This window comes from Gossypium raimondii, chromosome 5 (genome assembly GCF_025698545.1).
Source record: "Gossypium raimondii isolate GPD5lz chromosome 5, ASM2569854v1, whole genome shotgun sequence".
In the NCBI taxonomy this organism is placed as follows: domain Eukaryota; kingdom Viridiplantae; phylum Streptophyta; class Magnoliopsida; order Malvales; family Malvaceae; genus Gossypium; species Gossypium raimondii.
The window spans coordinates 6,356,562-6,369,692 of NC_068569.1; the positions used below are offsets into that span (position 1 = coordinate 6,356,562).

The 13,131-nt window shown below is 28.2% G+C and overlaps 1 protein-coding gene across 1 annotated transcript; it reads right to left on the reverse strand.

Moving 5' to 3' along the window:
- Positions 1-6,753: 6,753 nt before the first annotated feature.
- Positions 6,754-8,420, reverse strand: LOC105771424 (cytochrome P450 94C1). Its single transcript, XM_052631635.1, has one exon. The coding sequence runs from the start codon at positions 8,389-8,391 to the stop codon at positions 6,877-6,879; it is 1,515 nt and encodes a 504-aa protein (XP_052487595.1). The 5' UTR covers positions 8,392-8,420; the 3' UTR covers positions 6,754-6,876.
- Between the last annotated feature and the right edge of the window lie 4,711 nt (positions 8,421-13,131).

Genomic DNA, 13,131 nt, shown 5'->3' on the forward strand with positions numbered 1-13,131 from the left:
CAGGCTCTCAGTGAGGCTTATATCCCACTTGGTTAAAAAAAAGTTAATTACTTTGAGCTTAATATTAGTAAAATCTTACAACCAACAAAAGTAGGCTTATATCCTCCTTTATGGGCCCTATGCTGTAAGTTTAAAGAAAAAAAAATCAAATTAAACTTGTTATTACTCGGATTAACATGGCTTTGGCTTTCATTAGCTCTCAATTAAAATTACTATATTGAGGATTATATTATTCACCGAGTATTAGGTTGGGGCTTGAATCATTAATTAACCAATTAATTTTATATTGTGTTTGAGGCTACTGAGAGTTGAAAGAAAGAAGTTCCATCACTCATTTGATCCAAAATTAAAATATTACATGATTGTTGGTAAAAATATCATCCTTTGTTGCATAATTAGAATTCACCGAATTGAAAAACGCTAATTACATTTTTATTTGAGTTAATTGTAACATATATCCTCAAATTATAACCTTCATCCTAAATTGGTCTCTAAACTTTAAAACATTCTAATTATATCCCAAACTAGTGAGGTTATATCAATAAGGTCCTTCTATTAGTATAACTATTAATTTAATCGTTAGATGACAGGTCAAACCTTATATGCATGGTTTAAAATGAAAAGTTAAAAGAAAAATTAATTTAATCTTGGTTTTCAAGTTTTAGAAGTTTTACAAAAGCTTTATCATTCACTCTCTCTTTTTCAGTTTTACTTTATTTTCACTCTTAAAATTTATATAGTAATTTTATTTTCTTTAAATATTCATTTTAAATTATACCACATAAGATTTGGCATGTCATTTAATGGTTGAATTAACAATTTTAATAATTGAAGGACTTATGATATAACATGGATATCTAGGGAAGTAATTAAAATGTTTTGAAGTTTGAGAACTAGTTTAGAACGAATATTATAGTTCAGGGATGTTTGATTCAATTAACTCTTAATATTTGATTAATAATCATTTTCCCAGAACGTGGTGAAATGGATAAAAGTACCACAAATGCCCTTGTAGTAGGAGTTAGATTGCATTTGCCCCTCTACTTAAAAATAGGTAAATTAGTTCATGTACGTTAGATTAAAGTGCAAAATGACTCTTTTGTTAAAAATTTGATCTATTTCTAATGTTAAAAACTATCTCTTTATGGTGAGCCATGTGTCGCTATTTGGTTATTCCGTTAGACACACTAATTTTTTTTATAATTGGAAATAGAGAATGGGGTGGCTTGGGATCGAACTCAATCTATTATGCTTACAACATTATACTCTTGCAATTAAATCAAATGGTTGCTGATAAACACATTAGTTTTTATCCATACAAATAAATAAAATTTTTAAGATAAAGATTAAATTACTCTTTAATCTAATATATAAATATTAATTTATCTATTTTTAATTAAAAGATTAAAATACAATATAATTTTTATTATAGGCCCTCTATGATTTTTATTTTTTATTTTTTGTATTTCTGGGTATGGTTATTGATAAAGTTCATTACCTTTGCTTAATATAGTCATCGCCATGCCGCCATTAATAATGTCAAAGGAGGAAAAGTAAAAAAGAGGCATAAAATTCATTGCTAAACCCACCGTTTCAATCGAATAAAGCAACCATCAATATATCAAAATAAGCGGCGGAATTAGTAATAATCTCAGAACAAATATATGAAGCGGGTCAAAAGGATGGAGCAGCGTCGCAATCAATGCGTGTAGTTCATTGAGGTCAAATCCAATTGATGGGTCCATAAATATGAACATCGTTGCCCAATGGCCGCAATCATTTTACATCTTTATTTCAACATTATTGCTCAATGGCCGCAATTATATTTCATCTTTCAACGCCCCACTTCATCTAATCCATCCATTTCATTTCACTTCTATCAGTCTCTCCCGTCCTACTATGTATTTCCTTGTTTAAAACGTGCACAACATGCAAGTTTCCTTACCCTACTTCACCCCCAATATCTCTTGTTTCATTTTCATATATTAGCTACACCTATTTCACTTTCATCCTTAAATTTATTCGAGTATAATTATGGTTTGGACTTTGATCTTTTCAATAGCTGGCAAATTATTATTTTTTCTTTGATTTCTCTTAAGTTATTTTCATAAAATACAAAATTAAATTGTACTTTGTATTATTCATAGTCCAATTAGAACGCCTGCGCGAAATATAGAATGATTTGACAAAAGAAAAAGACCAGTTTAGAAAAAGAATAAATAAATATGTTGTTTTGTCATTATTTTGCTGTCATTTCACTATTATATTACTACTACTTTGTTGTTATTATTTGGATATTGTAGGACTCTTATTTTACTGTTAGTTTTGCTACTATTTTAGAGACATTTGTTTGTTAAGTTGCAACTATTTTAGTGTTATTTAAGTATAATTTTTTAAATTTTATTTTTAATTTGTTGGGAAACATTTATTTTAGTGTTTTTGATGTATTATATTTTTTAAAATATTATATAAAAAATTTTAATACGGCCAGGTTGAGCCCGAGTTTTAACATTTTCATACAGACCAAAGTTAGGCAAAAATTTAAACCCATTTTTTAGGTCGAGCCGGGTCTAGACATATCAAACAAGCCTAAAATTTTGTTAAAACCCTAACTGACCTAACCCATAAACATCTTTAATACCCACAACTTTAAAAATTTTCAAACCATCTAATCAATCTATGATTAACCAGGGAAGGTAGTGTTCAAAGATGTACATAATCGTTGTTTTTCTTTTTTTCAAAAATGTAAACTTTGTCACACAATTAAACTCCGCCACAAAAATAATCAAACACCATCCGGTAGGTACATACACAAATTGAGAAAGAAAAACAGAACACGCAATTATGTTTGAACGAGAATAACATAATTATGTTGTTTCAACCTTAATTTTCATCTAATAAATATTCTTTCAAAAGCATGATGAATTAATGCTGCAACATTTTTTAAAATTTTAAAGTGAAGAGTAATATTTTTTAATAAATTATATAAAATTATTAAATTATTAATAAATTTATGTTTTCATCGTAAATTTTGAGTGATTAATATTTTAGTGAACTTTAATGTATATGCTTTCATATCTAAAACATACATTCAGCCTATAAAAACATATTCTTCAAATTACTTCTATTTTTTTTTCTCTTAAATGCAGCTGCTGAAAAGATCTGTTTCAACAATTCCAACGTGCAGTCCATGTTGTCCATGAATTTTGTAACTTTTCTTTTGCTTTGCATTTCCGCACGGCATATCTATCCATCACTGTAATATAATATTTGCAACTTTATATAATAATTTAAGAATGCCAATTATTGATGTTTCAAAAATTATATAAAAATAATAATATTTTAGTACTATCATGGCATGTATTACGGGGTTTTAAGTTGGATTCTATTATTAAGTAAATTTTATGATAGGTCTTTATTCATAATAATGAAACATATTTTATGATCAATTATTTAGCTGTTTAAAGAACATTAAATACAAGAAAATTAGTAATGTCTAATAATGAAAACTTTAATTATGACAAAAAAATCTATTAATTATCTTTATATTTATTAATTATTATGACTTAAATCTTAATACTAATCTTTTTAGATTATATGATTGATTCGAATATATATTTTTTAAAAATACTATAATAAATAAAACATCAATACATAGATATTTATAGGGTAAACTACTAAAATAGTCACTTTTGTTTGGTAACGTGTTACATTTTAGTCACTTATGTTTGAAATGTTATGTTTTAGTCACTTATGTTATCATGTTGTAATATTTTAGTCACTGAGCCGTTAGTTTCTGTTAACGGTGTAACAATAAGCTGATGTGGCACGTTAAATCATCATTTCAAACAAAAATTCTAGGTTAATTTATACAATCGGTCCTCATATTTTTTCGTTTGGAGCAATTTAAATTTTTTCTTTTATGTTTTTTTAACTTTCTTTCTTTTCCATTCTCTTATGTTTCTCCCTTTGTTTTCCTCCTTTCTCCATTTCTTTCAACGTAGTTTTGCTAAGTTTTATTTTTTTTGAACAATTTAATTTTTTCAAGTGAGGCGAGCTTGTGGACTAGTTACAAATGGAACACATAAAAAAACTATGTTAAAAGAAATGAACAAGGGAGGAAAATAGAGGGAAAAGCAGAAAAGAATGGGAAAAAAAAGTTAAAAGAACTTAAAATAAAATTTTAAAATTGTTTAAAATAAAAAAATATAGGGATCAATTGTGGAATTTAACCTAAAATTTTTGTTTGAAATGATGATTTAACATGCCACATCAGCTTACCGTTACACAATTGTTGGCAATTAACGACTCAGTGACTAAAATATTACAACATGATCACGTAAGTGACTGAAACGTAACATTTCAAACATAAGTGACTAAAATATAACCTAAGTCAAACAAAAATTACTATTTTAGTAGTTTACCCGATATTCATATCTATCTAGCAACAACAAAACTCCAATCACATAAAGAACAAATAAAAATATCCTAAAAAAATATTTGACGGTAACGATTACTATAAATAATTACTTAAGAGTTAAGATGCAAGGTACACATTTTTTACTACATTGCCACGTTTTTCCTGCTAGCTTAGCTACTTTTCGAGTATATAATAATAAATTATATAATAAAAATAATTAATTTGTTTCCTTAAAAAAATTAATTTGTTTTTTTTGGTCGAATTTCCTTCCACACAAAAACAACCAACCCGGACACCTCCCAACTGTCTATATTTATTCTTTAAGGTTTTTTTTAATGAATTCTGTTATTACATAATTTAAAATTACTTAATTAGTATATTATTTATAGTATTATTATATTAAGGGTATAATTCATCATTTATCCTGTTATATAATATAGGATTAAGTTAGATGCCGATTTAAATATATTAGCTATACTTTTATTTTTATAAATATTATCTGCCTTTGAAAACTAGTTAACATTAAATATTATTAATATATATATTATTTTCTTAGTCAGATTCCTCATTTATTGTGCCAGACATAGAAAATAGTTAATTATGAATAATTATTAATTCATGAATGTAATTTCCTTGGAAGTCAATGGCAATAATGTTGAGCCATACGGAATCTTCTATTATGAACTATTTAATTAGCAGTCTAATTTATTTAACTCCATCATCGAATTGGGAAATTCCACTCGAAGTTTTTCTCAAACCAATAACTTTTCTAAAATTACATTAATTATATTGTGAGAAATATAATGTAAAATGAAATTGTCTGCTGCTTTCTATGATTTCCCCATTTTTATTATTTATCTTGTAATTAGTTAAAACAGTTTATTAACATTTCAGCATGATTTTCGTAATGAAAACTAGATTGTGTTTAAAAGTAAAATAAAAAAAGTATATTTATAATTTCATCTTTCTAAATTTAGAAGTGATAGATGTTTTTCCTACGTTAACCTTAAAAGTTGGAGAAAAAACCCTACATATTATGTGAATGAAGAATCAAATAAAACCATACATAACATACATATTGTGAATAAGATTTATATATTACAATTGCAGACAGATAAAAATGAATTTTAAAATACCAATAGCAATTTCCTTTTATTCTCAAATACTGACAGCAAGTATTTTTAAATATGAGTATTTTAATAAATTTTATGGAAAAAAGAAGATTTTGAAAAACCCACAAAATATTGTGGCTGAAATCTTTTGTTTTGTTTTTTAATAATACATTAAACTGTTTGGTGGCTTTTTTTTCAAAATTAAAATGGGGAAATGCATACCTCGTTCAAAAAAAGTTAATGATTACTTTAAACCAAAATGTAGACACACTTTTAATTTTATGTTTATTTTACTATCTTCTTAAAATTCAAATTACAGTATGCCATTTATTTTATAATTTGATTTTTATGTTCTTTCTTGAGCTAATTTCTAAGTAACATGAACTTTAATTAAAAATTTATAATATATATTTATAGACCCTTATCGCTTATCAATGCCTTAGCATGTTACCTATTTATTTATTGCAAAAATGAAATCATGGGGCGGCGGACCACCTTGTCCTCCGTCGTCAACCTCTCATGGTGGAGGATGATATAATTTTATTTTCATTAATTTAAAATTTTAAAAATTTTAAATAATTTTTTTTTCATTTCAGGGGCCAACAGGCTAAGCGCCTGCCCCCAAGGCCCCAACTTTCTTTTTATATTTTTTCTAATAACCTTATCTTAAACATAACTATTATCTAATAATAACTATATACTAGCCCCCGATCCCCCATCCCTAATTCACATATTTTAAAACTGTTGAATCAATCTTTCTAATATGTCTCTCTTGGATCATGTGAGAAATAAGGTGCATTATACAAAGGCTATTTTCTCTAGCTTTCCAAATTCCCAAGGTATGCTGCATTATTAATCAATTTTTTAATGGCTGAATAAAGTATATACAATCGTTTCTACCTTTTTGTCAATATTCAATGGTCACCGTCTACAGTACTCTTTCATATTCTAATAAACATATAATTTATATTAAATATATAATTTATATTACATAATTTTATGTTTAATAAAAATATAACGTTTTCATATTGCATTAATTACACTTCCTTATTCTCGTGTATCCACGCTAAATTCCATGAATTAGTGTTGACAAACATTGATATGCTAATGTCTAAACTTGAAAAGCTTATCCCATAATACGCTTTCGGTGCCGATTTAGATGATTAAAAAAAAAAAACTTCTATACTAAATATGTTAGGTTATTATATAAAAAATTCGATATTTTAAAATATATAATGCAATATTATGATTATTATCCTATGATTTCATTTTTTTCGATGATAATAAAGATTTACATGGTTCTAATATAGATTACTTATGTAACTAATATACTAAAAAATACATTTATGAAACTATGGCCTTTTCTTGGACTAGAACCGGTAGGCCACCTCTGACGTTGGCGGTGAGACCGGGGGCAAACCTTGGTGTTTGTTTCGGATTGGGAACCCGAATGTTGAAACGACTGATAATGGCTAGAACCACGCATTTCATCTCCACCAAAGCCATTTCCTTCCCCAAACAAACCCTCTGCCCGGCTTGAAAAACTGGGTACTTGAACGGGTTTTCAGGAACATATCTACCGTCTTTCAACCATCGACCCGGTTTGTATTCAAGACAATCCGGGCCCCAAACCCGCTCCATCCGACCCATTGCATATGGATGGTAGGTCACCCTTGTCCCTTTCCTCACGAAGGTACAGTCAGGCAAAATGTCGTCTTCAAGAGCAAACTTTGAGTCGAATTGGATTGGTGGAAACAATCTCAAGCTTTCACACAATGCTGCATGTAAATAGTGCATGTCTCGCATTTGATCGTAACTTGCAATTTGTTGTCGACCATCGCTCGATCTCACGACCCTTTCGAGCTCCTCTCGAATGGCTGACTCAACTTCTGGATGTTGAGATAATAACCAGAAGAAGCTCGTTAAACCCGAGGCCACTGTGTCCCGACCAGCCAAGAGGAAACTTACAACAATGTCCCTTAGATACTTGTCGTCATTGATTGTTCCCATGAATCTCGACAAAAGATCATTACGGTCTGAAAAACCCTTTTCGCGCCTTTGGTTAATCATCTTTTGAGCCAACTCATCCACCAATTTAATGGCTTGTTTAAGTTGTTTTTCCGTACCCAAATTCAGTAACCTTTTGAGTTTCCATATCAAAGGCGAGGATGCCCGCCCTCTTTGTGCCGATAATCTAGACGCTAAATCGAAAGCTTCAGCGAACTCCGAAACGGGCAATGATAACTCGAGGCAACCAGGGTCTAACCCGAAGGAGAATTTGCAGATATTATCGAACGAGAATCTTCGAAACACGTCTTGTAAATCTAAAACTTGCTGTTTACCAGAAACCGATGATAAAAGAGGGAGAAGCCTGGATTGAATCTCTGAGCTGACGATATCAAACCCGTGCCTTCTTATGGAAATGCTGCCAAGCTCAAGGCTGGCCATTTTCCTTTGAAACTTCCATGAATCACCATCGACGTTGAAAATACCTTTACCCAGAAGATCACCGAGGATAGCAGCGAAAGGCTTCCCTTTCGGGTAGTTTTCAAATCTTGTTTTGAGGATGTGCTCGACGTTTTCAGGGTTGGCAGTGATGGTGTTGCCGAGAACATGGATATGGATGGTCCCAGTTGCAGATTTTTCAAGAAGGTGAGTGAACCAATCACAAAGATTATCGAATTCTTTGGTCCAGCTTGAAGTGAGATAAGCGTGACAGATTTCGCACTTACACGCGAGCTTCAACCTCAAAACAAAGATCACCACCGAAAACAAAGACAACAAGAGTGTAAAAGCGAAGAACATGAAGCAGAAAGCAGTGAACATGGAGGAAAACCACGAGTAAAGTCCTGAAACCATTGAAAAAATCAAAAAATAAATAAAGCTTTAACAATGAGAAGATGAAGGGAATGACGAGAACCATGCCATTTTATAACATTTGGTCTATCAATTGTTTATTAGGAAAATGAAAAGAAAGTGGGACCAATAAAAGGAAGAAAAAACCCAGTATATAATTTTATTTTAATTCGCATAGATTTTACTAATTTGTAGTCTGTAGCCGTTTGACACGAGAGAAAATATTCTGATTGTTGCATGAATAACGCGTGCGCAAAATAAACACTGGGGTCCATTTATGAGAAAAAGGAAAACAGCCAATTTGGAACCATTCTAACCTCTCATTTGTTGTTAGCTGTGTTTCGCTGGTGGTGTATTTATTTCTACTTAATGTAAAAATAAGGGTAAACTACACCCATAGTCACTTTTGTTTACCTTAGGTTACATTTCAGTCACTTATGTTTGAAATGTTACGTTTTAGTCATTTACGTTATTATGTTGTAACATTTTAGTCACTGAGCCGTTAATTGTCGTTAATGGTGTAATGGTAAGCTAAAGTGGCACGTTAAATTATCATTTTAAACAAAAATTTTAGGTTAAATTATACAATTGGTCTCCATAATTTTTCGTTTTGAGCAATTTAATTCTTTTATGTTCTTTTAACTTTCTTTCTTTCTTTTCTTTATTTTCCATTCTCTTCTGCTTCTCCCTCTATTTTCCTACCTTGTTTATTTCTTTTAACATACCAGAAAGTCGAATTGGAAGTGAAGAAAGAAGCATGGTATGAGTTTATGGGTTTTGGTTATAGGCAAATGATGACAGTCGACTTCCTATTTCTTTTTTCACTGCCAATTCGACTTCCTAATATGTTAAAAGAAATGGAAAATATATGAAAACAGAGGGAGAAACAAAAGAGAATGGAAAAAAGAGGAAAGTTTAAAGAACATAAAAGAAAAAAAATTAAATTACTTAAAATGAAAAAAATATGGGGATCAAATATTGTATAATTTAACTTAAATTTTTTTTGAAATGATGATTTAACATGCCACGTCAGCTTATCGTTACACCATTAACGACAATTAATGGCTCAGTGACTAAAATGTTACAACACAATAACGTAAATGACTAAAACGTAATATTTCAAACATAAGTGACTAAAACGTAACCTAAGGTAAAGAAAAGTGACCATAGGTGTAGTTTACCGGTAAAAATAATGGTAATGATAAAATTAAATATTATAAAAATATGATAAAAGTATCGTATTACATTTAACCATCCATTCGAATCCCACCTTAAGTTTTTATTTGCTTTTTTAATATATTATATATTTATACAAATTTTATATCTGCGTCTTTATATTTCTATTTATAATTTTTAGATTAAATTATTTTCAATTCTTTGTTTTGATGAATTGCATCATGCCGACGAGACTAGAATGACGCTTGGAATTTGGACACAACGATGCAGTATTGACTACATCAAGGTGCTTTTTTTTCTTTCTAACCTGCGGTTTTATAATGTTGTTTTCAAAATTAATATTTATTTGGAGTGAACTGTTCGATTGGTTGTTTGATTGAATAGGTATAATTTAAATTTGGATTATTTTTTATTTTTTCAATTTTAAATTAAATAGTTTTAAATATATTTTATTTATAATTTTAATATTTTATTATTTTAAAATTGTGAGATAAATTTAAATATATTTTAATAATTTTTACTACTTTATTGTGCAAATTCAAGCCGGGTTTGAATAAAAAATCTACTCGAGTCTTGAAAAAAATAAACCTTATTTTATCTGTACTTTTCATTTTTAACCTAATCGACCATGAATAAATATACACTCTACCCAATTATTATTTTTAATTTAAATGAAACATGATCCAATTCGATCATAAACAGTAAACATTGTGTTGTTAAAACATTATTTAATATAATAATTTTAGAAATCCTTTTTGAAACACTAGAATTTTTCATGCAAGTTAACCTTCTTTTTCTTTTTTTTTTCATTCTTTCTTCCTTGACGGTGCTTTAAGAATATTTTGATAGAACTGAGAATCAACAAAGCACATGCTTTGGAATGTCACCAACATGAAAAATCATAATATATATTTAATTCACTAAAAAGAAAAAAGTTTACTCGGTGGAAAAGTGGATTTAAATAAGGTAGTTGAGATTTTTATTATAAAATTTTAATTTTATATGTAATGTTGTATATAACTTTTGATTTAATGTAAATTTTATATAAGCATAGCACTTTTAACATTATTTATATGACACTATTTCCTTTGAAATTATGTGGAAATTATTAAGTGGCATTTTAGTAAACTAAAATAATGAATGAGCAAATTTTAATATTCACAAAAAAATATTTCTACGTAAACTTAAATTATTTTTAAATAATTAAAATCATTTTACATAAGTTTAAATTATTTTTTATTGATATAATGATAAATTTGTGTATTTTTAATTCATGTGAAAATAATTTAAAATTTATACATTTGTTTTAGCTTAATAAAATATCATTAATATTTTCACATAACTTAAAATAATAGTATCACATAAATAATGATGTTAGTAAAATGCGAAAATTAAATTAAAATTAAAGATTTAAGTATATAATTATATCAAATCAAAATCAATACATAGATTACATATTAGATCAAAATTTATTTATAAATTTGAGATTTATTTTTTCCCTTTTTAAATTACACTTTTGAAAGATAAAAAACTGAATTTTTTTGTTACATGTCTTTACTGTTAAAGCATCAAAATATTTATGATAAAAAATCAAATATTTGACTCAATTAACTACTGCATAGAGGTGATCATGGCCGGGCGGCCCGACCCGGCTCAACGGCCAGCTCAAAATATAGGAGGGTTCGGGTAAAATTATAGGCCCAAAATATGGGTTTGGACAAAAAAACGAGGCCAGATTAGAAAATGGGTCGGGCCTCGGGCACCACTTTTTGGCCCAGGCCCGGCCCGAATATAATAATATTTATTTTTTATTTTTTTATTTTAAAATATTTTTAAAATATTTTTTTATTTTTAAAATATTTTTTTGTGTTTATTTAAAAAATGGGCCGGGCCAGGCTCGAGCTTAGGAATTTTTTTGGGCCGAGCCTGGATAAAATTTCAGGCCCATATTTTGGGCCGGGCCCGGACCACGGGCCGAAATTTTTTTCTGGGCCCGGCCCGGCATCACCTCTACTAGTGCATGCATGATGCTTTAGATTAGCAAATAACAAAATGTATCTTAAAAGACATTAATTTTAATACAATATAAATTAGGTGGGAATGTGATATTACGATTTGAGCTTATGTTTAATCAACATTTGGTAAGAGTTTTAATATTGATTTATATAAATCAAGACATCGTGTATATGTTATTTAAAATAAGTTTTTCATGTAAAATATAAAATAACCTTAAATGGAGAAATTGGCAGTGCAATAAGTGTCGAGCCTTATTAATTGACACATCAACATTTTATATATCAAAATAAAAATTAAAATACGCTATCACAATAAATATATTTTCATTTATTTTTAAAATTAATTTAATTTTACTTCCATTTAATAATAGAATAAATTCTATTAGACATATTTTAACATTATTATTATAAATGAATGTCTCGTTTTAATGACATTTTCTAGTTTGTAGATTTTGAATATTTAGAATAGGATTTTATTTTTCTTCTATTTTCGTAAAATTTTAAATTCTCATATAATGAAAATCGTTTTATTTAGGGGTGTTCAAGCAGTTAATTGATTAACTGAATCGAACTAGTATTAACTGAATTAATCAAATTTTTAATCATTTAACCGTTAATAAATTAAAATATTTCTTTTTAACTGAATTAACTGAAATTTATATGTTTTTATTTTTGGTTAAAACAAGTATAAAATATATCAAATAAATAAATTGATAAGGTTCATCGAATTAATGTAATTAAAACTACATATAATTTGTATTATTAATTATTAAGTTTGGTTAATTCAATTAATTCGGTTAATTACCCGATTTCAAATCAAATTAACCAATAACCAAACTTCTAAAAAATCATTAACCCAACTCTGACCAAATTAAATCAATTAACTGACTGATTAACCGAATTAGATTAATTCGATCAGTTTAATCTTAACCAAAATTTGATCACTCTAATTCTAACATCAACTATAAGTAGTGAATATTGCATTGCAGGAAATCTCATTTTAGTTCTTTTATCTTTCCATGGGGTGCCTTATTATATGCCAACTATTTAATTTGGGTGTTTCCAATGATGTATTATCAATGCTTTACATGCTGATTTGATTATGAATCTAATGAGAGCAGAGAGCTTTACGATCGGGTATAAGGGGTAAGCTTGATGGTTTGGGGTTAGGTGGTTTTTTACTTGGTATTTTTATTTGTTGATTCTATTTGATTAATAAAAGTTGTATTGTATAAAAAAATATTTTAAAATTAAATATACATGTATAAATTTTAAAATAATTTGATTAATAAAAGTTGTATTGTATAAAATAAATATTTTAAAATTAAATATACATGTATAAATTTTAAAAATAATTTGATTAAAACATACAACTTACTTATATGTATCATATAGATTAAACTTCATTTTATTTGAACATATAAAAACAACGAATGTAAATTGGATAGTTAATTATTAATAATATTAGACCTTTATCTTAGACCCATTTGCTAGAATAAATAGAAAATTCGATCAACCTAACTACTCAACTTCAATAGAGGAAACCGACCTT

Excerpts from the sequence above, each read along its gene's own strand:
- LOC105771424 (XM_052631635.1), bottom strand. The coding sequence starts at position 8,391 with ATGGTTTCAGGACTTTACTCGTGGTTTTCCTCCATGTTCACTGCTTTC.